General features: G+C 53.4%; 1 protein-coding gene, 1 long non-coding RNA gene and 1 other non-coding gene across 7 annotated transcripts; 2 read left to right on the plus strand and 1 right to left on the minus strand.

The window, feature by feature from the left end:
• Nucleotides 1-232: 232 nt before the first annotated feature.
• Nucleotides 233-19,336, minus strand: SERINC2 (serine incorporator 2). Of its 5 annotated transcripts, none has more exons than XM_006196902.2 (11): nt 19,046-19,336; nt 18,444-18,494; nt 9,192-9,353; nt 8,077-8,267; nt 7,544-7,623; nt 7,002-7,139; nt 6,043-6,212; nt 4,754-4,844; nt 4,279-4,420; nt 1,805-2,017; nt 233-820 (listed from the first exon to the last, which is right to left on the minus strand). In XM_006196902.2, exons 1-11 carry the CDS (start codon nt 19,145-19,147, stop codon nt 685-687), a joined length of 1,476 nt encoding a protein of 491 aa, XP_006196964.2. In that variant the 5' UTR covers nt 19,148-19,336; the 3' UTR covers nt 233-684. The 5 variants fall into 5 exon arrangements, with proteins under 5 accessions (XP_006196964.2, XP_072831005.1, XP_015096175.2 ...); XM_072974904.1 differs by having other exon boundaries at nt 18,444-18,541; nt 19,046-19,143; XM_015240689.3 differs by lacking the exon at nt 19,046-19,336 and adding an exon at nt 14,379-14,472 and having other exon boundaries at nt 18,444-18,462.
• Nucleotides 12,549-13,676, plus strand: LOC140700735 (uncharacterized). Its single transcript, XR_012079346.1, has 2 exons — nt 12,549-12,919; nt 13,045-13,676. It is a non-coding gene; the product is annotated as an uncharacterized lncRNA (long non-coding RNA).
• A 3,819-nt stretch (nt 19,337-23,155) lies between the features above and the next one.
• On the plus strand, nt 23,156-23,228 carry TRNAA-AGC (transfer RNA alanine (anticodon AGC)). The gene has a single exon. It is a non-coding gene; the product is annotated as a tRNA-Ala (tRNA).
• The last annotated feature ends 324 nt before the right edge of the window (nt 23,229-23,552 follow it).

Genomic DNA, 23,552 nt, shown 5'->3' on the forward strand with positions numbered 1-23,552 from the left:
CCCTTTTCTTACCCCCAGGCTCCCTTTTTCCAAAGCTCCTCCTTCCTCCACAGCCCTTCCCCCACGCTCTCCATGACCCAGAAGACAGAGCCCAGGCCGCTCTGTCTGACCTGCAAGGCCCTCATGGTCTGGTCCCTACATGTCAGCACCCCTAGTGCTGACACTGTGTTCCCAGCCCCAACACTAGCCCGATGGGATGGGGCCCACGCCTAAGGGGAGGGGGCAGAGAACATGGGAGGCACACATACTGGCTTCTTTATTGGCAGAGTCTTAGAGACTCAGTAAGGCACAAAGTCTAGGAAGGGGACAGGGTGCCCTGGGGGCCATAGTCTGGAATACCCGGGCCTCAGAGCTGGGCACCCCGTCCTGGTAAATGCTGCCGCTCTCTGAGTGGCTCTCAGTGTTTCTCTCAGTCAGGACCCTCCCCTGGGGAGCCTTAGAACAAGGGTCCCTTTTATCCCAGGAGGGTGAGTGTGGGCTAGTGGGGACTAGGGGACAGAGGAGGCAGCTCTGTGGTCGGGGCAGTGGGAGGGCGGGGCTCAGGCATGGACCTGATGTTCCTCCTCCCTGAAGGCACTAAGAACAGAAGGCCCAGTGCAGGGGCAAGTCCCGGAGGTGGGGCAGGGACTCAGCCTGCTGTCACTGAGCCCCGAGGCAGCAGGTGGGCCAGCTGCAGGGGCTGCCTCAGCTGAAGTCGCGGTTGGGCAGGAGGAGGGGGGCTACCAGGGTCCACAGGTAGAGGAGCAGCCCCGCCCAGCTGGCACAGATCTTCACCCACACGGCGGTCCACGTGCTGATCATCTTCAGGGTCTCACCGGGTCTGGAACACACCATCATCCCAGTGAGCCTGACCCCCAATCTTGTGACCGCAGTCCTGGCCCTGACCTTATGACCCAGTTGTGACCTCAGACTTCAACTCTGGCTCTTACTCTGTAACTTAAGCCCTCGAGTCTGATATTTTTGACACTTGGCCTTATGACACTACTTATAGCTCTTGATCTTGTACCGTGGACCTCACACCAACATCAGTTCCACCTTGGCCCCAGACCCGATTCTGGTCACTAACTTTGTTATCCTAATTCTGTGACCTTACTCCTGGTCCCTGACTTTGGGACCCTGAAGCTCCTGACTTTAGTTCTGACCTCTAACCTTGACTCTGACCCTCGATCCTATAACCACATCCCTGACCCCTGAGCTAATGGCCACAGTTCTGATATCTCTGACTTCAATTCTGACCCTTGACCCTGTGACCCTAGTCCTGGACTCTAACTCTGTAACTCTGATCTTGGCTCCTTGACCCGGCTACTTCAGTCCTGGCTTTCTGGCCTTGTAACCCCAATTTTAACCAAGAGACCAAATTGTGACATTGTATGGCCCCAAGTCTTGACTTCATGACTTCTGTTCTTGACACTGTGACTTGGATTTGGACACCACATCCTAATCCTAACCCTCCAACCAGAAATCACAACTCTGACCCCACAACCCAAATCACCAGCCCTGATCTGTAAACCCGATCTGCCCTGCACAGGCCCAGCACCCCCTCCTGTGCTCCCCACCTCCTGTGCTCCCCACTTCTCAGCACTTGGTGAAGGTACCAGCTACTGAGCAGACTGGGCACTGGCGGGAAAACTGGGGCATGGGTGGAGCAGGCTCTGTGGAGGCTTCTAGAGAGACGTCTCCATGCCCAAGCCTTGAGCAGGCGTCAGGAGAACCCCCGTGCGGGGCCGGAGGAGAGGAGACGTGTGGCGCACGCACTGCGGGCATCACCGCCCTGTCTGCGCCCAGCAGGGCTGCATGCTCACACCTGTACCAGTTGGTGAGTGTCATCATGATGTGCAGAGAGGCGAGCACCAGGCAGAAATGGAAGAAGGAGTAGCTGTAGGTGACGCTGTCCTGCTCATTGTCGATGGCTCGGCCCTCAGAGATCACCACCTGCTGCTGCGTGGCCTCCTGCACCGGCGAGCACTCCTCTGTCTGCATCAGGGTGTTCACCTGCCGGTGGTCCGAGGAGCGCAGACTGCAGAGGGAGGGAGGAGGGTGGCCATCAGGCTGTCACTGCCGAGGTGGGCAAGTGGGCAGCACCAGGGTCCCTCACGCACCACGGCATTGATCATGATGACCACAGGCACCATGGTGACAGGGCCTCAGGAGCTGGCAGGCCCAGGAGTTAACAAACTGCTTTGACTCTCAACTCTACCCCTCCTCCTGTGTGACCTTGGGCAAGACACTAAACCTCTCTGAGCCTGTGATTCCTTGTCTATAAAATCAAGGATAAGTGTACTACCTCCCTTACAGGCTTGCTGGGAGGATTAAATAGAATAATGACATAAAGTCCCCAGAACTGCGCCTGGCACACAGCAGAAACCCAATAAACAGTCAATGCTATACTGGTTGTTCATTTGCCACTTCCATAAACATGTGTCGAACCCTAGTATGGCGAGGACCATACCAGGTGCTACATGCATTAATAATGTTCACAGCAGTGCTCATTTGCTGTTAAATTTGTTTTCTTTTACTCGCTTTAGCTGAGTAGTGGTACCCACCACCACCCCTTTCTTTACATTCACAATACAGAATAAGAGTGAGGTTATTTTGTCATTGCTCTCTAATGAGGTCTTGATGTTTTTAACAGTATTTAATAGTTTGAGACGCATATACAATTTTGAAAACTCAATTTGAAAAAAAGCAAAAGAAGACCCAGATTCCAGGCCACGCCATCAAACTGAGAAATCACCCCCTGCTGAGCTTCAGCTGACCCCACCCATACTGTTTTGCTCTCTAGTGCAGTGAGCCCTCTGGCTGGGGCAAGAGCCACCACCATCAGTGGTCCCGCCCTCCTGGCTGCTTAACTTCCTTGTTCCTGTGTTTTAAGAATGGTGCTAAGAGGTGCTAAGAACAGACGGGTGCCCTGGGCTCTCCAAGGTGCTGCCCGGTGACCAAAGGCGGGGACGTGTGAGAATGCGAAGCATCAGGAAGCACAGCGGTGTGCCTAGGCGGGGACGGGGTGGGACAGAGCACGGGGACAGGGCAGTGTGCTGAAGCTCCAGGGCCACTGTGTGCTCAGGGCCTCGGACAAGTGGCTGCTCCTCGCCGAGTCTCCGTCTCCTCCTCTGTAAAATGGAGAGGACCTGGGCCCTTCCAGGTTGGAAAAGGAATCAAAGGAGGTGACAAAGAAGAGAGGTGTTTGTGAACCGCCCCAACTTGACTTGGAGAAGATGTTTTGACAAACGAGAAAACAAAACAAAATGTGAAACAGCCTCAAAATGTTCTAGCCCAGGGGCCTGGAGGCAGGTGCACTGCCCAGGGGCCCAGGATGGATGATGGGGGAGCAGGGGGGAGCGGGGCAGAGGTGCCCTCCAGGGAGTAAAGGGCAGGCATGCAGATGGCACGCGGAGAAATGCTGGGTCACAAGGAGGCAGTAAGTGAGTTGGCCAGATTCAGTGTCAACAATCATTATACTCAATATTCTCAACCAGTGACCCTTACAAAACAGCCACTCGCTGCCACCCAGCTATGCAAATATTCACAGCTCTCAGCAATGATAGCAGACACTTATTTGGCACCTACTACTTGCCAAGTTCTTTTCTAAGAGCCTTATACATACTAACTCATCTGTGACTCTTCAACAATCCAATGAAGGAGGTACTATTTTTATTCCTATTTTACAGACGTGGAAACTGAGGCACACAAAGGTTGAGTGACTTGCCCAAAATCACACTGCTAGTCAGTGGCAGTGCCAGGTTCAAATGCAGGCAGTCTGGCTCCAGAGTTCACACTGATGAGCACTTGCTAAGATGCCTGCTTTGAAAAAGTTGCCATCTAAGAATGAGTTGCTCTTTCTCAGGGGAGACTGTGGGGTCATGAGCCACCCCAGGCATTAGAAGTTCTCATCCTTTAACTGAAGAGCAAACTGAAGCTGGGAGAGGTGAAGCCATTTACCCCAAGGCCACACAGCTAATGAGTGACAGAGCCTGGACCCGTGGGCCCCAGTCCAGGCTTCTGCCCTGGCCCCACAGTTGCCTGCATGCACCTGAGCTGGGCACGTGAGTGTGCAGTAAAGAGCCCAGGGCCAGGCGGCAGGGTTTACCCCACTCCCACTGCCCAGTCGCACTGTGCCCTCTGACTCAGTTTCCCCACCAGCACAATGCAAGGGCTGGACGAGCTGCCTGGGAAGGGTGCCATCCAGGTTGCCATCCTGGCTCCCACATCCTCCCCTCACTTCTGGCTCGGGGCCCCCAATAAGGATTTCTTTCCAGAAACCAGAGCCCTCCACCCTACCTGATGAAGAAGGTGCACAGGATGAAGACAATGAGACCCACGATGCTCGGTGCGTCCCACCACTGGGTCTCATAGCCCTCGGGGCCTGCCAGGATTGTCCCGTTGCCAAAGTGGGTCAGCAGGTGGGGGTTGCATTTCTGGTCTGGGGATGGGAGCATGGTCACTCTCAGCCCATGTGGGACAGGTCTGAGTCTCCAGGGAGCCCAGAGGATAAGCTCGGATGGACAGACAATGGGCGGGCAGACGGACACACAACCAACCACCCAAGTCCCAGGGACAGACAACACTTAACAGACAAAACAACAGAGACAGCTCCAGGCACAGATGGGGTCCTCCCAACTCCCTGAAGGACTAAGTCTTGGAATGGGCTGGGGCTGGGATGTCCCTGTCACCTTCGAGGGACTCCAGCTCCCCAGAGGACCACTGCTGGCCCAGGAACAAGACCAGACCTCCTGGAACCCAAGCTTATACTCACCAGGGACATTGGATAAGGCCAGCCAGGTGACAAACATGGTGTAGAGCGTGATGACGGAGGCCTGCAGCAGACCTGAGTTGGGCTGGGCATCCTAGTAAGAACAGTCCATCAATATGACCCCTGCCCAGTCTGGGCACACTCCACCCCCAGCCAGCCCACCTACACCCAACCAGGGGACCTCAGAAACCCCTGCCACCCTAGGACCATCCCACCCCACACCCTTTGGGAACACATACCACCCAGGCCATCCACCACCCACCTCGCCCATCCAAAGGTAGAGTCCTAATTCTTTCTCTTAAGAGACTACCCTACTTGTTCCCCTGCTGAGAACTCTTCAAGGACAGCACCTCTTCACACTCAGTTAAAGCCCTCCTCTGTTTACCCCACCTTTGTCTTCACCTGACCCCCGCAACCTCTGCCCCTTCCCTGCTGACAACTCCCCAGCCACCTCTCTGTCAGTGGAACCTGCCAAATCATCTCAGACCTCACAGCTGTATCCCCAACATCTGGCAGAGTGCCTAGTACACATTAGATGCTCAAGAGGTATCTACTGAATGAATATGATTGCTGTGTGACCTGGGACAGAGGCATCACTCTCTCTGGGCTTCAGTTTTCTCACTGGGAAATGGAGGCTCTGGCCAGAAGGAAGATTCCCAACCTTTCTGCTAAGGACCCTCAAAGACTATCTCACTACCTTTGAAACCCCTGGTGGGCTGATATCCCAAACTGTGACGTACCACTGGACTCAGAAGGCTTTCTTTCTGAAGAACAAATGATTACCTTGGAAGCCCCCACCCATTATCCTGGATGATCTGGGGTTGGAAACTGTGGAATTGTACCTTCTAACAACACTTCTTGAGATGTCAAGGGATGTCACTCAGTGACCCTTCCTAATATTCATTTGCATAGAAACAATGATGACAACAAAATAATGCTAGTAATTGCCAATGTCTGATGGATATCCACATGCCAGGCACTGTTTTAAGTGTTTTAAGTGTTCACAAACATGGTCTCAACCTTGAGAATAACTCCAAATAGTAAGTGTTAGTATCCTCATTTCACATTTGAGAAGAGAGAGGCACAGAGCGGTTAAAGCACTTTCTCAAAGACACCCAGCATGTAAACGTGAGAGCCAGGACTCTAACCTCGGCGGGCTGACTTGGGAGCCCACGCTCTTGGCCCAAGCTTCTGTGACTGACAGCCCCTGTCCAAGGACTCCGGGCTTCTTACAAGAAGTCCCACACACCAAGGGGCCTGGTTTCAAGCTGAGAAGAGACAGGCAGGCTCACCTGGACCTTGGGCAGGACAGCGACTATGGAGATGCAGACACAGAGGGTGAGGTTGAGGCTGATGAAGACCTTGCCCTCGTAGCAGGCGCCAGGCTGGGTGTAATAAATGAACAGCAGCACCACGGCCGTGATCGACAGTGCATAGAAGAGGATGGTGAAGAAGAAGAGGCCTGGGCGGGAGGGGCAGCGGGGTCAGGAGGCACAGGGATCCCCATCCCTCGAGGGGGCTTCTCGGGCAGTCCTCCCTTCTCAGGCCCCAACTTCCTCCTCCTCCAAGCAGCTCCTAAACTTCTATCACTCACCAAGCCTTTGTGAGTTGCTGCCCCACCCTGAACTAAAATGCTTCACTTGTGGCAAATAAAGTCACCATAAAAATAAGTACAACGAATACAGAACAGTCTTTTAAAAAGTGAACTAGATGCGTGGGGACCAGGGAGGCCAGCAAGTTGAAAGAGCTGTGAAACCAAACCAGCCCCGAAGTGAGCCTTTCTTCTTCTTCTTTTATTTGGGGGGGGGGTAATTAGATTTATTTATTTAATGGAGGTACTGGGGATTGAATCCAGGGCTAAGCACGCACTCTACCACTGAGCAATCCCTCCCCTGAGCCTTTCTGCTTGATCCATTCAGAAGAACTGAAAGATATGAACAGAGATCCATTCTGCCACTGGAGTTTCCATAATCAGATGTCATTCCTGGTTCGGTCCGACTGTGCACAGACCATTCTGCAAGGACCACCCAACCAGACCCCTTCAAGGCCTCTCCAGGGCAGCTCTCCTTTGACCGCTCTCAGCGCCCTGAATCAGCCGCCCAGGCCCACACACACCCTTCCTTCCATCTGCCTGGGACAGTTCAGCTCCTGCCCTAAGGCAGGAGGCAGCTTGGGGTGCCTGGAGGGCCTTCATCGAGCTTCAAGGACCCCCACTCCTTGGGTATCCCTGCTCTAGCATGAGCACACTGACCTGCATACCAGGCTCGGGAGTCGCACTCCTCGGCCTTGCTCAGCCACCGCTGGTTCCAGGAGTGTGCAAAGTCGATGACCAGCACCAGCTGGATGAGGAGGAAGAGGAAGGAGCCCACGACGCCAAAGTAGAACCAGACTGGATGGGGAGAGGGGAGGGAGGCATGGAGGTCCAGCCAAGGGGCAGCAGCCTGCAGCCAGCACCTTCCCAGGTCTCCCTCTCACACTCACTGTTATACATTCAATAGTCACTGTGCCACGCCCTGCACTGGGATCACTGAGAAGAAAAGTCCCCTCCCTCAGGGAGCCCCTAGCCACGCACAGAGATGCCGTGTGGCAGGGTATGGGTCAGGGTCAAGGTGGGTTCCCCCGGGCCCCCAAGTTGCCCAAAGGCCATGTGGCTAAGCACCAGAGCACTGTCTCTTGGGGGGGGGGGGCAAGGACCCAGCCAGCAGCCTGGGGTTTTTATGCAAAGAGCAGCCCCGCTTTGGAGACCCCATCTCCCTCCCCTAGCCCCCATCCCTCCCCACCAAGGCCACCTACCGTTAGAGAAGGAGCCATTAGGAATGTAGAAGGCGCCCACAGTGATGCCCACGAAAACCAGAAATTTGAAGAACCAAAACCTGTGAGGGGAGGGGTAGGACAGACAAGAGAACTGACTGGGGGGAGGGGAACGGGCCTGACCTCCCAGAACCCCACCCCCAAAGAGCTGGTACTGGGAGAAATGAGAGGGACTTTCTGATGGTCTGAGGGGCACAGAAACTCTGTCCTGGGCCTAGAAAAAGCCCCGAGGGGCAGAGGGAAGGACCAGTTACAGGTAAGGATAGTCATCGAGCTCTGTCCCCAGCTGTGTCACTAAATCGCTGTGTGGCCTTGAGCATGCTGTAGCCTTTTCTGAGCTTTATTTCCTCGTCTGAGAAATGGGAACCACTACGTGAGCTGATCTCTGTGCTAGGCCCTCCTGGCTGGAGTGTCTCCTGAGTCTGAGGGTAGGGTCTGGAGATCGTTGGAGGCAGGCAAGGGAGGGGGAAGCCACTGTGGAAGGGCCCTAGGGTGCAGGCAGGGCCCCTCCTCACCCATTCTGGATGGCAGCCCTGGGGTCCCGGCTGCTGCGCACGCAGATCATGAGCAGGCAGAAAATGAAGAAGAAGGCGGCCATAGCGAAGCACATGCGGTAGGCGGCGCGGTGGCCGAGCAGGGAGCCACAGTCGATGTGGCCCTGCAGGATGATGGAGGACCCGGCCCCCTTCTCACACACCCAGGGCAGCTGTGGAGACAGAGCAGCTGGAAGGTCCCGCCCCACCCAGAACCGGGGATGACTCTGCCTAAGCCAGGCAGGCTCTCCCAGCAAGGCTGGGTGGGATGGTACACAGAACCTCCCACCTCCAACCACTGCCCACCTCCATTCCCATCCGCCTCTGCAGCTGAAGTCCTACGAGTGAACCCCCCAGGGACAGAGGATCCAGGTACATCTTGCTACTGCCTGTCAATTTCCCGGCTACCATCCCCACAGCGCCAGGAACGCATGGCACCGTCTCAAGCAGGATTTCCCCAAGGGCTCTCCACCCACCAGCCACATCTCCTCTCCTACAGAACTGGAGTCTCTAGGGTGGGGCCTGAGAATCTGCGTTTCTAGCAGACTCCCCAGGGGATTCATGCCTCTGCACACACTAATATTTCAGAACCACCAGCCTGACTGTCCCACCAGCTATGAAACACTGAGATGAGGGGGAGACTCAGGACCCTAAAACTGGGCTTATGCATTTAAGTGGGGAGAGCTTGCCCTGGGCCAGTGTCTAAATGGGCAATAATGATTCATGAGGTTAACCAAGGGACCATGGCTTATGAGAAACAAGAATCCCCATGTGGGGCTCAAACTCTCCTCCCCACATAACCTCCCCAAACATCAGGCTTGGATCATGGAACACTCCTATCCACCTCTTTTTTTAATTAACTTATTTTTATTTTATTTAAATTTTGTTGGGGGTGAAGGAATTAAGTTTATCTGTTTTATTTTTTAATGGAGGTACTGGGGATTGAACCCAGGACCTTGTGCATGATAAGCATGTGCTCTAACATTGAGCTACACCCTCCCCAAATTCCTGCCCACCTCTTGATTATCTGGGTCCCCAAGCCTGGGACCCCTGGCAGCTAAGCCTTCGACAGAGGCCTGGTCCTGCAGGTGGCTCACCTTGTGGAGCTGACTCTCCACGCCAGGACTCAGCATGATGATGGACACCAGCACCCCCAGGAAGAGGAAGGCTGTGAAGATGAGGCGGCTCACGGTGGAGTTGTAACTGCAGGGGCAGCAGCTGCACAGGATGCAGGGGGCAGAGCCGCAGAGGCAGGACGCCTGCAGGGAGGACAGGGGACAGCGCCTTACTCTCTGCCCCCCCCCCCCCACTCCCTTTCCCTGCACAAGCATGCAACACTCACCTGCTGCCCATTCGGTATCTCCAAACCTACACCGAGCCCGCTTGTACTGCACAGGGCAGTGGCATACCTCTTTCCCAGATGTTACCCCATTTAACTCTCAAGCTCGAGGGGGAGGCCAAGAAAACCAAGGCTGGAAGACTGTGGGTCCCACAGGGACACACAACCAGTAATCAACAGAACCCAGATTCAAACCTGGATCTATCTCAGGTACTACTGTGGCTTTGAGAGAGAGAGAGGGAGAGAGAGAGATGGGGTTGCACTGTTTCTTACTTAGGAGGCAGAGTGGTGAAAAAAAAAATCCAGAAGGCCACCTCTGTCACTAATTAGCTATGTGACCTTACACAGCTCATTTAACCTCTCTGAACCTCAGTTTCCTCTTCAATAACAAGGGAATCATAAAGGTACCTACATCTCGCATGGCAGTTCTATGGATGAAATAGGGATTTTTAAATTGTAACTCCCCCAGGTTCCCTTTCCCCCTTCCCACCTTTGTTTTTCTTCATGGGACTTACTACCATCTGATGGGCTTCCTAGTTCACTATTCTGTTTGCCTGCCTCCCATTGCTAGTTGCTAGCATACGATCTTCACCAGGGCAGGGGTCTGTGTCTGTTTTGTTCACTGCAGAATTCCCAGAGATGGGACTTGTGCCTGGTGCATTATCGGGAGCTCTGTGACTATCTGTGTTTGGCATGGTACCAGACATGTGTTGAGACCTCAAGAAACAGCGAGCACCTAATAAATAAACATCTGCTGAATGAACGGAATGAGGAACATGAGTAGCTGTTATTCCCGCTTGTACCATTTGTGGACAGCAGCGGCGTCCAGCCCTTCCCCTCTCGGGCTCCCCTGCCCTCTGTCTGCCCCTTCCCTCCTCGGGGGCTGGCTGAAATCATCTGGAGGCTGGTGATGCCACACCATTCATAGCTGTAGACTCACCCCTCGGGGGCCGGTTCTACAGCTCAGCCTTGGAGAAAACAGACCCACATCCAGATACATCTGGAAAACTTGTTTCTCTTTCCCTAAACAGCCCCGAGTCCTCGTTCAGGTATTTAAGAGTCCGGAGGGCAAGACACAGGGCCCGCCCTCCTGGAGCTTCCAAGGGCAGGAAAGATACTCAACAAATCATTACACCCATCAAGGTAAGGAAACATACATGCTGCTGCGAGTGACTGGTGGGGGCTTAGTATAGATTGGGGAGGGGGTCACTTCCCTGAGGAAGTGACATTTAAGCTGAGAGCTGAGCAGTGAGGATTCACTCTCCTGACCAAGAGGAAGAAAGAGGCTTCCAGACAGAGGGAACAGAGCCAGCAGCAGCGCTGTGGGCAAGAGGTGGGCATTGGAGGAACCAAAAGAAGGCCCTGTGGCCAAACCTTCACAAGCAAGTGTTGAGTGGCGATGCTGGCCAGGCTGCCAGGGCCTGGCAGCCCCATACAGGACCCTGGTGTTTGTTCTAAGAGCAATGGGCATCCATTCGAGGGTTTCAGGTGGGAGGAAGAGGAATAGCCTTACACTGACTGATCAGCTTTGGGGAGCGCAGGCTGAAAGGGGCTCCTTGCTCCTCTGAGACTCGCCCACACTTTCTGGACTGGACACACAGGGTACCGCACAGTCTGCTTGCTTCTCATCTCCCCCTCTCACCTCCTCCAGACTGCAAGTGCCCCTGGGAACACTCTTTCCTACCCTTCTATCTCATCCCCAAAGCCAAATACTTGGATGTTAATGAAATGCTTGCAGAATGCAATTCTCTCTCATGATTCAAATCATAAGTCGACCCATTCAGCGACTTCTATTTACATCTGCAGCCCCCTCCCCAAGCCCTGACTCCTATCCACGGCCACCTTTTGGCAGGGGCGGGTCGTGAGAAGATAAGCAAATGCCAGAAAAAGTGTTTTATAAACCAGAAACAGCATTCTGAGATCAGAGAGGTTAAGAAACTGTCCAGAAGTGGACAGCAGTGCTGAGATTCAAGTAATGAGTGATGGCTTCCCTTTAGGATGAGTTCCTCTGTCCCAGACTCTGCGGTAAGCACTTGGTCTGGGCTAAGCCTCACTGACACTGGGAAGTGTGCTGCAACCTCCCACTTACAAATGGGGAAACTGAGATTCAGATAAGTGACACGACCAAGGTCACACAGCAACTGAGCTGAGGGGCTGGGATTCAAGGTCAAATCTGTCTGCACCGGGGCCTGCTAAATCATTGATGGCAGTCTCATTTCACTTCAAAACACCCCAGCAATGAAAACAACCCCTCCAGTGCCCAAGAAAACCAAGGGAGGCCAACAGGCATGGATCTCAGGAACCGAGGGCCCAAGTAGCCAGGTCAGGGCCCAGCTCTGGCTTGTTACAGTTTCAATTTGAGACATTTGAGACACAGGAAAAGTTGTCCCACTGCAGTCAGGGAACTGGCCTTTCAATTCACTCTGGTTCTTGGAGATCAAAATCCAAGCGTGCCTGATACCTGAAACCTCAGGATCTCCAAGGGCCTGGCCAGCAGCCACAGAGAGCAGGTCAGGGAGAGAAAAATACACACAGCCCCCAGCTGCTTCTGGAGCATCCTTAGACTTGTTCATATATTCTGCACCCCACTCCACCTGTGGGGACCACTCCTACAAGAACCTCTTCCCACAGAAGTGCCAGCCCACGGGAGTAAAGGCAAACATGTGGGCGCATGCGTACACACAGAAGTTCATTGTTTCCACCAGGAAAACCATAGGGGAAAACTGAAAATAACGCAGTGTCCATCAACATACTGTGGAACTCCCCTAAGGGGGATCTCTCTGCTGAGTGGAGCAGATGTGTAGGTAATACTTAAGTGGGTACATGTAACTAAATATACTATTAACTATAAGCTATCCCCCCAATAAAGTTGATGCTATTATGAAAAAATAAAAATTTTAAATTAAGAAAAAAAGACTGAAATAGGCACAAAGCTTTAGGTTGTATGAGCTTAGCAGAAAATCAAGGAGTTCAGGTTTTTTGAGCACAAGCCACCCATTCTCCTTGCTTGGCTCTGCAATAAACTTTTCTCTGCTCCAAAAGAAAAAAAAAAAAAGAAAGAAAAGAAAAAAGAAAAAGAATATCAAGAAACTGCATATGACCTGCATGCCCAGCACCAGGGGACAGCGGTGGCCCACTGACTCTATGGAATGTCAGAGAGGCAGGGAAGGTCAAAGTCGCTAGACTGACAGCTACACGGGCTATGCTTGTGATGCAACGTGGACGGTCGAGGCCGACTCTAACACCGTTCCTGCATTCAGATTACAATGCGCCCCCAACTCCCCAAGCGCACTGAGGAGAAAGGCAGCAATGGAAAAGCACCAGAACACTCAGAGTGGCAGACTCTTAGCACCAGCCAGGTTCTCAGAATGGAGAATTCAGAACTTAGGAAGCCCTGGGTCTTAGAGTTTTTAAGCCGCAAGGCTCCATGGCACCTCATAACTGGCTGAGCCACCCGAGGACTAAGCAAAACACAGGAGAGAACAGGTCAGCCCCAAACTACTCAAAACATACTTCCTTCCCCAATGCAGTGCCAAGAGGAGAGGGCCCTTCTTGACTCTGCCGCCAGCTAGCAGTACAACCTTAGACAAGTCTCTTTTCTCCCCCCATAGGATTCAGTTTCCTCAGCCAAAAAATGGGCTTCTGGGCAGGGCGGTGAAGTGGCTTGGAGCCCATCAGACAGCCCTGGGCTTCACTGGCTTCCCCACTTCCTTGAATGTGGTCTCCAGCACTCCACTCCACTCACAGAGCAGCGGCTGCATGCTGGCTTCGGGCGATTCTGGCCTGCTCCTCTTCCAGCCCATCCAACCTTCCCAACATGCTGAGAGGCAGCGGCCCTTGTTCTCTCCATTTTCCAGACCAGGAGAGAGGTCCTCAGTCTTGTAGCTGAGAAGAGGCCGAGCCAGGACTGAGACCAATCAGTCTGACCCAAAGGCCTTTCACACTCCCTCGCATGTGTGCTGACCTCCAACTCACCAGGTACTGGCTGGGCTGGTGACTCCCATCCCTTGGGGGCCCCTCTAAACTCCTCCCAGCCAGGACTCACCTTCAGCCCAGTACAAATGCTGACCAAGAGAGCCACGAGAGGCATATACAAATGTGTTATGGCAGGAAGGGTACAAAAGTCTTCCCCACCGACCCATGTATGCCAAACATTCTCCCTAAAGATGCCTGGCAACCCCCTCTTCAGAACTTCAATCCTGCGGGGCAAATGTCCATTAAAATAGGTCGTTACTGCTGTCTAGTAGCGCCCAACTGCACCACTTAATACTGTGTGGCTGTGGGGAAATCACCTTCCCTCTCTGATCCAGCTTCCTCAGCTGTGAAATGGCGATAATATTAATTACTTCATTGGGGTCATTGTGAGGGTTAAATGAAAGGATGTATATAAAGTGCTCACTACACAGCCTGGGCTACCACTCTGGGACATGAGTTCTGGGCCGATATATCATAAGGACGCAGTAAATGGTGGCTGTTGTAGGCATGGTTATCTGTAAAATAGGATAACCGTGTCATGGGGTGGGGGTGGGGGCCAGCAATGAGATGGCATGGGTGAAGGGCTCAGCACAACACCTGGCAGGCAGTAAGTGCTCAGTAAACACCAGAGGTCTGAACCCCAAGAAGCCATTGACAGGGGAGCAGGTCCCTTGCAGATATTATATGCTGAAAGTGAACCTCCCAGTTCCCCTTTGGGCCAACCCTCAGGCATCCAGATGTGAAGGAAGGGGTGGGCAGAAGAAGCCTGGATTAGAAATCAGACTGTAATCCTGACTCTGCAGTTCCTCCTCCTTTCACTGTACAACCTTAGGGAAGTCAGCTAATCTCTCTGGGCTGCGGTTTCCTCATCTGTAAACTGGGGGGCCTGTCAGGTGCCTTCTGGTCCAGCATTATAGGAGTCTATGACTTAGAGATCAGCACTTGGCTCCAGAGGGAATTCTCCACCTACCTTTCTAAGATGGTAATAACAATAGCTCCGATTTGGAGCGCTCGCTCTACACCAGGATCTGGGTGGGGCACTTTTTCATCTTCCCAACAGCAGTCTGAGGGAGGCAGACAGGGAGACGGAGGCATAGGGAACTGCCAGGTCTCCCTTAACACCCTCCACCCCCAGGCCAGTTCAGCCAGATGGAATTCTGGTCAACTAAAGAAACTCCTCCTTCCCCACCAGGAAGCAAACACTTTCTGGCCAGAGCCCCAGCCCAAACCTTGGTTTCATTGGGCAGGGAGGGAGGGACCTTAGGGACCAGCTCTTGATTTTTCCTCCTGCGGCTGTACACACACACACACACACACACACACACACACACATCACAGATAGGGAAATGGAGGCCCAGGAACCCACTCTATAACCACTGTGTGCAGATATCATTCTCAGAAAATGGCTGTAAAGTAAGTCTTTAGATCCCCCAGCTCTCCACCCCTACGCCCTCATCCTAACACACTCACAAATCAGGGACAAAGGAAAGCAAGTCTGAGATTCAGCAGCCACCAGACCGCCCCCCTCCCCTTCCTCTTGGCTCCTCTTTGTGTGGGGCAGAGGGGGAGGGGGCTGCTTGAATGAAGCTCAGATTTAATGAGGGGAATAGGGAAGGGAGAGGGGGCTGGGAAAGGAGAAGGGGCCTCCCGGCTGGGGTCTGCCTGATGCTCCTCCCCTCTGCTAGCCGCAGCCCCAAAACAGAGGCTGGCTGCTCCCCAGGTCTCCCAGCCCAGGCGACCAGGTACTCCCCCCACCTCCCACACACACCCCAATCTCCCTCAATTCCTGAGTTTTCCCACCCAGCGTTGGGCCTGGTGGCGGTGACAACCCATGCCCACCTCACTCACGAACAGCTTAAAAGGCAGGGGGGGCCTTCCTCCCCAACCCCCATTTCGGAGCCGGGAGGGGAAGGGTCTGGGGCTCACTGGGGAAGTGCTCCGGAGTTAGTCTGACCAGACTGAACGAGACGCAGAGAGGCTGATAGCTTGGACGGGAGGGCAGACCGGTGCGGACAGACACCGAACCCTGGAGACAGACAATGACAGAGAAGCAGCGGACGGACAAAGAATTGGACAAACGAACGGACAGAGACAGATACCAGAAACATATAAATGGACAAACTGAGACAGACGGGCAAGGACAGAGACTGACTGACAGATTGCCAGAGAAAAAGAGAAGGACACACGCAGAGAGGGACAAGGACCAGGCAGGCCACACAGTCAGGGAGTCCGGGAGAGAGACGAGAGGCGCATCGCCAGGATAACTCCAAGTGGGGCGAATTGGGGCCCAGCAGCCACCCCCACCCCGGGGTCTGGGCCTTAGTCTCCCCAGTTCCCGGGGGGACGCCCGTCCAGTGCACTCCCTCCCCCGCGGCGCGCCCCACCCCCTCCCTCGCGGTAACCCGAGCCCCGGACACCAGTTGTCCCCGGCGCCCGCGGGCCCTGGATGGGGGTGAGGGGACTCGGTGAACAGGCAGATCTGGAGGGCGGGGTGCGGGCCCAGAAAGACAAGTTTGGAGGAAGGGAAAAGAAGGAACTATTTGGAGGAAGAAGTCAAGACAAAAGTGCGGGGTCGAAGAAAGGGCCGACGGCGCAGGCGGGCGGGCGCGGGGTTCGGGACTCACACAGCTCAGCAGGGAGCAGGCGCCCAGGCAGGCCCCCATGTCGGCGGCGGCGCGGGGCGCGGGGCGCGGGGCGCCGGCGGAGGGACTCGGGATCCGGTCGTACTCGGGGATCCCGGCCCGGCCCCGCCCCCGGCGCCGCCCCGCCCCGGCCCCGCCCCGGCCCGGCCCCGCCCCACCTGCCGAAACCGCTCGCCGCTTTCCGGCGGCGCTCGGGACCTTCCTGGACTCACCTGGAGCAGGTGTGCCGGGATGGACTGTAGGGAAAGTAGGGTAACCGAGGATTCCAGTGGCCGCGCGAGACGCGCAACCGGACCCGGCTCTGGCCCCGGCTCGTGTCTCGATCCGAAGTGAGGATTGGGAAATAGTGAGACCTGGGTTCCAGGCCCGGAGAGGCCGCAATGTGACCTGCAACACTTCCCCCTGCCCTCAACCGCAGGGGACAGAGCCAAGAGATGGTCACCTCTGACTCCTCAGCTCTTGCCGTAGAGCCTCTGCCCAGTACATTAAGTGCTGAATGATGAATGACCGGGCAAAGAAATGGGCAAGTTGCTTCACCTCTCTGAGCCTCAGTTTCCCCAACTGTAAAGTGAGGATACCTACCTCAAAGGGCTGTTACGACACATAGTAGATGCTTGACAGATGTGAACTGCCTGTCCCTGTTTCTCCCAAGACCTGGCCTTGCACTGTTTCATCTGAGCTCCTCTCCGTCCTCCTGTTCCTCAAGCTCTACTGACTCCTGTCTTGGCCCACATGCTCCCCCAAGCCACTTTTTCTTGGTGCCTCATCTTTTCCCAGGGATGCCCAAACCTAGCCCCAAGCTAAGGAGGTCAGAAAGGGTGGATGGGTCACATTCCTGCCTTCCTGCCTGTCCCTCAGGGGTAGGTGAGAGACCAGAAGCCAGACTCTGTAATTACTCTCAGCTCACCCTCCAGCCCTCTCCTCACTCAACTGTACATGGGATGATATTAGGGAAGGAAGTCTGAGTGCCCTTGGACCAAAGATCCGGCTTGACTGTGATACATGGGGCGTCAGGCTTAGCCATTAATTGTGCCAGAACTGTTCCAGAACAGACCCCACAGTTTCCCTCCTCCACACTTTTGCCTGCAGGACAGCCTCCTCTTGGAAAGTCTTTCTTCTCTTTATCCCGTTCTCTACCTTTCAAAGCTCACATCCAGTATTTTCTTGGTAAAGAGAACCACCACCACCCCCAAACCACTACCTGGCCCCATTAGGAATAAGCTTCCCTGTGTTTCTACAGCGTGAGACTCCTTGATGCCTCACAAGTAACTACAGCTACCACAGAGGCCAAGCTCACACCAAACTCTTTGCCCTACATGGTCCCACTCAAGCCCCACAGGAACCCTGAGAAGTAGATTAACTCCCCGCTCCACCCCAATTTATAGATGAGGAAACAGGCTCAAAGAAGTAAAGTGGCATGTGGACGTAAACTGAACACTGACCAGCTATGATTATTGGGGCTGTTGTTACTGCTGCTCAAAGCCACACAGCTCAGAAGGGCAGAGGTAGAGGACCACCCAATCCAGCCTTGATCTCAGAACCCAAGGCCTATCCCTGACATCCCATTGCCTCTGTTTGAAAAGGGAGGTGACACTACCCAATCTGCCTCTTTTTCTGTCCAATAGTGTCTTCAGTCCTAGATTGAGACCTTTAGGAGACTTTGAGCCACCCAAGGACTGTCCGATTCACCTCTGGCCGGTCCCTCTCCAGCCCCGGGAACAGCACAGGGCCTGGCGCACTAAGGCAATGAATGCTTCCTGAATGAATGAATACCTGAACATTTACCATGAGCCCAGTGTCCTCATTCTGTTGTGACTGACAGTCTGGTTCAGAAATATCCCTACACTGTCACCTTCTACCCAGCGATCCTCTATGCATAGAAAGGTATGCAGTGGTCAGAAGTGAGCCCTTTTCATGGCCGCCCACCCCAGGGTCAGCTCCTTTGACACTTCTGCCCCAAGGGCCAAACTTCCCATCCCTCAGCCACTCACTTTCCACGACCTAGTCCAGCAGAAAACACCCAAGATGAGCAACACCTGAGGCCCTTGATCTGTCACCATCTCTCACACCCTCTGCCACCCTGGGGGCCACTTCTCTTCTCCAGACCTCCTCCCCTTCCCCTGAAATGAGAGTGATCACCCTGCTTAATCTTATGGCGCAGTTGTGAGCATCCAGAAAGCATTCTAAGCAAAGGCAGCTATCTGAAAGGAGAGAGGGATTAATATGCCTGCAAGTGTAGAGAGACAGCCCCCTCTGATTTTAGACTGAAATCTTCCGGAGCATGATGAAGTGCTGCCTGGTCCTGATCGCACCCCGCGCAAGATGGAAGCCAGCTGGGCTCTCACCCCCCACCCCCCTCACAGAGGGCCAGAACCGCTCTGCAGACAACTCACTGTGTAGCCTTGTCCCGGTGTCTCCTCCTCTTTCAACCTCATGCTTCTCATCTGTAAAACGGAGATAATCGTTTTTGCTCCAGTTACCTCAGGGGACTCTTGAGGAGATGAAATGAGAAGGTGGATAAAGAGGCTTCATTTCTTGGTATCCTGACAAGCCCACCTGACTTTCTCCCAGTCTTGAACCTCTTGCGTGGAGCCAGAATCATTCTATGTCTCACACTTCCAAAGGCAAGATCATAGTCAGGAGCTATGTGATCTTGGCAAGTCACCCAGCCTCCCTGAACCTCACTGGAGGGTTAGGATTCAGGATCACCACAGCTCTTCCAACCAGGTAATGCCACATAAATTACATCCATTGAGAGAAACATGCAGGAGTCATTTGCTCGAATCCCTGTGCCCATCACCCAGCCCAGACAGATGCTCGACTCTCCAGGTCACAAATGAAGCAGGCTCTGGCTCCTTGGGCCACTCACCCCAGGGTTTTCTAATCTGATCTCATTGGGTCTCAGTTTTCAAATCTGCAATATGGAAACAATCCCTTGCTCAAGCCCCCCTTCCCCTTCCAGAGTCTTCCAACCATTCTTGCCCATTCCTCTCACCATCCTCCCATCCATGGGGACGCAGATGTACTCTGGCTTTGAGCCTCCTGTCCCCTCGGCCTCGATATCTGCACTGGCCTCCACTTCCTGCTTCTGACCCATTTACAAAGCAGGACTGAAGCTATCTCTTATGAATATTCATATGGGATAATGAGAGCTTGGGATGGGGGAAGCATCTGGGAAGAGGCGTTCACAGGACACCATCCACCCACTCTTCCCATATACGGCCCCCCACCAAGGCTGCTCTCCTTCCCAAAAGGTGCACGGGTTTTGGCACAAAGGCCTGAAGTAACAGCAATAATAATATCCACAGCAACCATTTTAAGTCCTCACAACACATCAGGCACCCTGCTAAGAGCATCTCCTGTAAGATGCTTTTAAGATGGGAAGTATTTTCCCATTTAACAGATAAGGAAATTAATGCTCCAAGAAGTAACATTCACAGAAGTCATATGTGAACTGTGCACAGTGATTATGTGCAGAATGAGAATGGAACACAGGTTTTGTCAGACTCCAGGACTTGTAGTCTTAATCTCTGGCATGCAGCTGCACACGGCCAAGCTCAGGAGCACATGGTCACGGGGCCACATTTGGACCTCAAGTCTAGCATGTGAGCTCACATTGGTCTTAGGCGACTGAGGCTTTAGGAAAAGACTCAGGTTCTGGAATTGACTTCATCTAGAGAATATGGAGACAGGCAGACAGGTTTGTGCAGAGTGCTTGTTCACACTGGTGCAGACACACATAGTGCACCTGTGAACGTAGATGCACACAGAGTGTGTTATGGGTGCAGGGCAGTGAGCGTGTGTGACACGGCTGCCCCTGAGGCTGCCTGGTGGATGTACTGCTGGACTGCTTTTGTTCCTTTTTCAGCTGACACTTAGAGAGGGCTGCTGGGTGCCCAGTACTGGGGATGTGGTGTGAACAGTCCAACACAGTCCCTGCCCTCCTGGAGTGACAGTCTGGTGGGCTTTGTGCCCAGATGTGATAACGCTTTGGAAGGAATCTTTGGGGCAGGTTTTCTTTGTGGGATGGGGCTGGGAGGTGAGTGAGAAGACTGTGGTGAAAGTGGAAAAGGTGGGAAGGGTATAGCTCAAGTGGTAGAGCACATGCTTAGCATGCACTAGGTCCTGGGTTCAATTCCCTGTACCACTTCCAAAAACAAGTAAATAAATAAATCGAATCCCCCCCCAAAAAAACCCTAAAAATAAAAAAAGTGGAAAAGGTAAGACATGTCAGGTGGGGAGCTGCAGGGGAGCCCCTGACACTTGCCAGAAGTGTTGGGGGGAAGTAAACCAGGAAATGGCATGAACTCCCCAAGGGTCATAGGGTTGAAGATTCTGTAAGGTCTTTGGATGCTTCCTTCACAGATATCAAAGGTCTGCCATGAATGCACATGCGGGGACTCTGTGTGTATGTGTGAATGCGTAGGTGAGTGCAGCAAAGCCTGTTAATGTCGGGGAGAAGGAGGAGAGAAAAGAATGTCATTCGGTCCAGGCCTCACATTCATGAGCTTCAAAAAAATGCATCAAAAACCAGACAGATGAGTGGAGGAATAATGAGATGAATTGATGGATGAATGGATGGATGGATGGATGGATGGATGGATGGATGGATGGTTGGAAAGAGGGATGGATGTGTGATAAAGCAAATATTGCAAGATGTTCATTATAGATTCCAAATGGTGAGGAGATGGGTGTTCACTGTACAATTGTTTCAACCTTTCCAGATGCTTGAAATTATTCATAATAAAATGTTAAAAAAAATAACCCTCCAAGGGGGCTGGATGTGTAGTCCCAGGGAATCATGTGCAAGATGAGAAGACCAGGATGTTTATCCTACAATTTTAACCTAGACCCTGTCAGCAGACCACGTGGCACTGTGAACTCATATCTTTTATAATTCCTGCAGTTATCTTATGACTCAGCTACATCGGAATTGTGAATGTGTGTGTGTGTGTTAAAGATGTTAATTTATTTTTTAAAAAACACGTAAAACCTACCACAATTATGACCAGCCTGTTTCAGCATGTCTTCATTTTTAACTTACGGGGAGCCTCAAAAATCAGAACTAGTTTGGGGCTCTCTTGGCCTGTGAGAGTCCCTGCTGTGTGAGGTGCGTGTGTGGGTTTGCAAGTACGCACATGCGTAGGGATGTGAGCACACGTGGGTGGGTGAGGCTGACACCCACGTGTTGAGTGAGTGAGTGAGTTCAGCCCCCTCTAAGCCCCCATGAGGCCAGCACTGTTCCCCAGGGTCAGGGGCTGTCTTGGGGCTAAGGAAGGGCAGCCACCAGCCCCAGGGCAACCTTGGGGACCAAGAACTCTGTCATCTAAGGCTTGGACACGCTCGGGCCAAGCGGCGTCCCCTGGTTAGCAGTGGGAGTGTGGGCGGCGGAAGCCGGGGTGATTCCCAGAGCAGAGTGAGGCAAGACAGGTGTCCTGGGGCCCCGTGGCTCCTTTCTTCCTCTCCAAGCACAAGTTACCTCCTGTCTAACCATTCTTCCTCCCCTGCCCAGTGCCTGGAGGCCTCAACTGTCAGCACCCCACCACCCATTGTACAGAGGGAAAAACTGAGGCCTGGAAAGAGCAGAGCCGCCCAGACCCCACAGCAAGGTAGCAGCAGTCAGGACTGAGCTCTAGCCTATGCTCTATTCTCTGCACCACTGCCTGCTGTAGGAGGGGGTCACTGTAGGTGAGGTGTCCAGGCCCAGCAGACCGAGCAGATGAGGTCCTAGAGTGCCCTCCTGCTGTGTGGGTCACATACAAGATCCAGGAGGCCACCAGAGGCCACCAGGAGGGCACCAGAAACAGAGCATAGTTGGGAGGCTGGACCTGGGTTCTAATTCCAACTCTGCCATGGACCTTGTCAGAGTGACCCTGGACAGCTCCCTGCCCCTCCGAGGACCTCGGTTTCTCCATCTGTGAATTAAACGAGATGAACTACAGCAGTGGCTTTCACAGAACGTTTGGAAGCAGAAACCACCAAGCAGCTACAAGAGCTGCTGCCTGGTCGATGCAGGGAAGGCAACAGATCTCCATACACTCGGCCACACGTCTGCCCCCCACCAAGCAGCTCACCAAAGAAGGTCCCACCCAATCACGTAACCAAGGGCAGGAGATCGGGCTTCAGCACAGAACCAGGGTCCAGTTCTAGCTGGGCCACTTATTAGCTGCATGGTCCCAGGTAAAGCTCTCTCAGCCTCAGCTTGCTCCTCTGTAAAATGGGGTTAGCAATAACAACCTCCTAGGGCTGTGTGAGACTAAATGAGATAATTTGCATTCAGTGCTTGGCACACAACGAACGTATTAAAACTTCGAGCAATAGTGGCTGTTATTACTAATCACCCCCAGATGAGAAACTGCTGGCTTCACCAAGCGTTGTATGTGTTGTTCTGTCCCCCAGAGTCAAGGCATTTTGGCAGCTGCTACCCCAAATTCCTCAGCCAGCCCATCTCTGCAGCTGCCCCAGAACAGCTGGGCATGCAGAGGCTGCTTCGGGGCCGGCCTGGGCCCCGGGGAGGGGAAGCGCAGGGCTCCCTGTAATCAGGCCAGGCCATGGAGATCTGTTTCAACTGGATGACCAAGCCCCTGGCAGGCTATCATTAGCTCCTTTGCCCTGCCCTGCCCTGCCCTGGGCCCTGACCTGGCCATGGAAGCCTCAGAGAGAGGGCAGCAGGTATTTAGCCAAAGCCTTTCATTCCCATGGGGCCCTCTCCAGGCTGCCTGGCGACACAAGCAGGAGGAAAAGTCTGCCTGTAGCCAAAGCCCCCACCCCTCTAGGCAGCAATTAGCCCCAGGCAGGACAGAAATTTGGCACTGAGAATCCTGCAACATTGGAGTTGAAGGAAACTCAAACCCACCTAGTGTATATCACACAACAGAATATTATCCAGTCTTAAAAAGGAAGGAAATTCTGATACAAGCTACAATATGGATGAACCTTGAGGATATTGTGCTAAATGAAATAAATTAGACACAAAGGGCAAATACTGTATGATTCCACTTAGATGAGGGGCCTAGAGCAGTCAAAGTCACAGAGGCAGAAAACAGAATGGGGGTTTCCAGGGGCTGGGGAGAGAGTGCAATGAAGAGTTATTAAAAACAGTGGGGGAGGGTATAGCTCAGTGGTAGAGCACCTGCTTAGCATGCAGGAGGTCCTGGGTTCAATCCCCAGTTCCTCCATTAAAATAAATAAACAAACCTAATTACCTCCCCCGGCCCTGAAAAAACAATTCCCAGAAAATAAAAATAGAGTCTGGGTGATTTAAAAAAAGAGCTATTAAAAACAAAAATCACACTGAATGTGTCCTCTCCTTTAACATGGGGAAACTGAGGCTGAGACAGTGGAAGGGATGGCATTAGTGTGCACAATGCGTGAGGGCTGAGAGATGCTCTATGACTAGCTGAGTCTTCCCAGGCAAACCCCACTCCACTACCCCCAGGCTGCCCAGCAGCTGCATCCGCCTCCTAATCCGGACTCCAGCTTCCCGCTGGTTCTTTGACACA

Source organism: Vicugna pacos, chromosome 13, assembly GCF_048564905.1.
Source record: "Vicugna pacos chromosome 13, VicPac4, whole genome shotgun sequence".
Taxonomy (NCBI): Eukaryota; Metazoa; Chordata; class Mammalia; order Artiodactyla; family Camelidae; genus Vicugna; species Vicugna pacos.

Excerpts from the sequence above, each read along its gene's own strand:
- SERINC2 (XM_006196902.2), bottom strand. The coding sequence starts at position 19,147 with ATGGGTCAGAAGCAGGAAGTGGAGGCCAGTGCAGATATCGAGGCCGAG. Across the intron at positions 18,495-19,045 it reads TCCCCATGGATGGGAGGATG|ATGAGAAGCATGAGGTTGAA; the intron begins GTGAGAGGAATG and ends TCCGTTTTACAG. Across the intron at positions 821-1,804 it reads ACACTCACCAACTGGTACAG|ACCCGGTGAGACCCTGAAGA; the intron begins GTGTGAGCATGC and ends GGTGTGTTCCAG.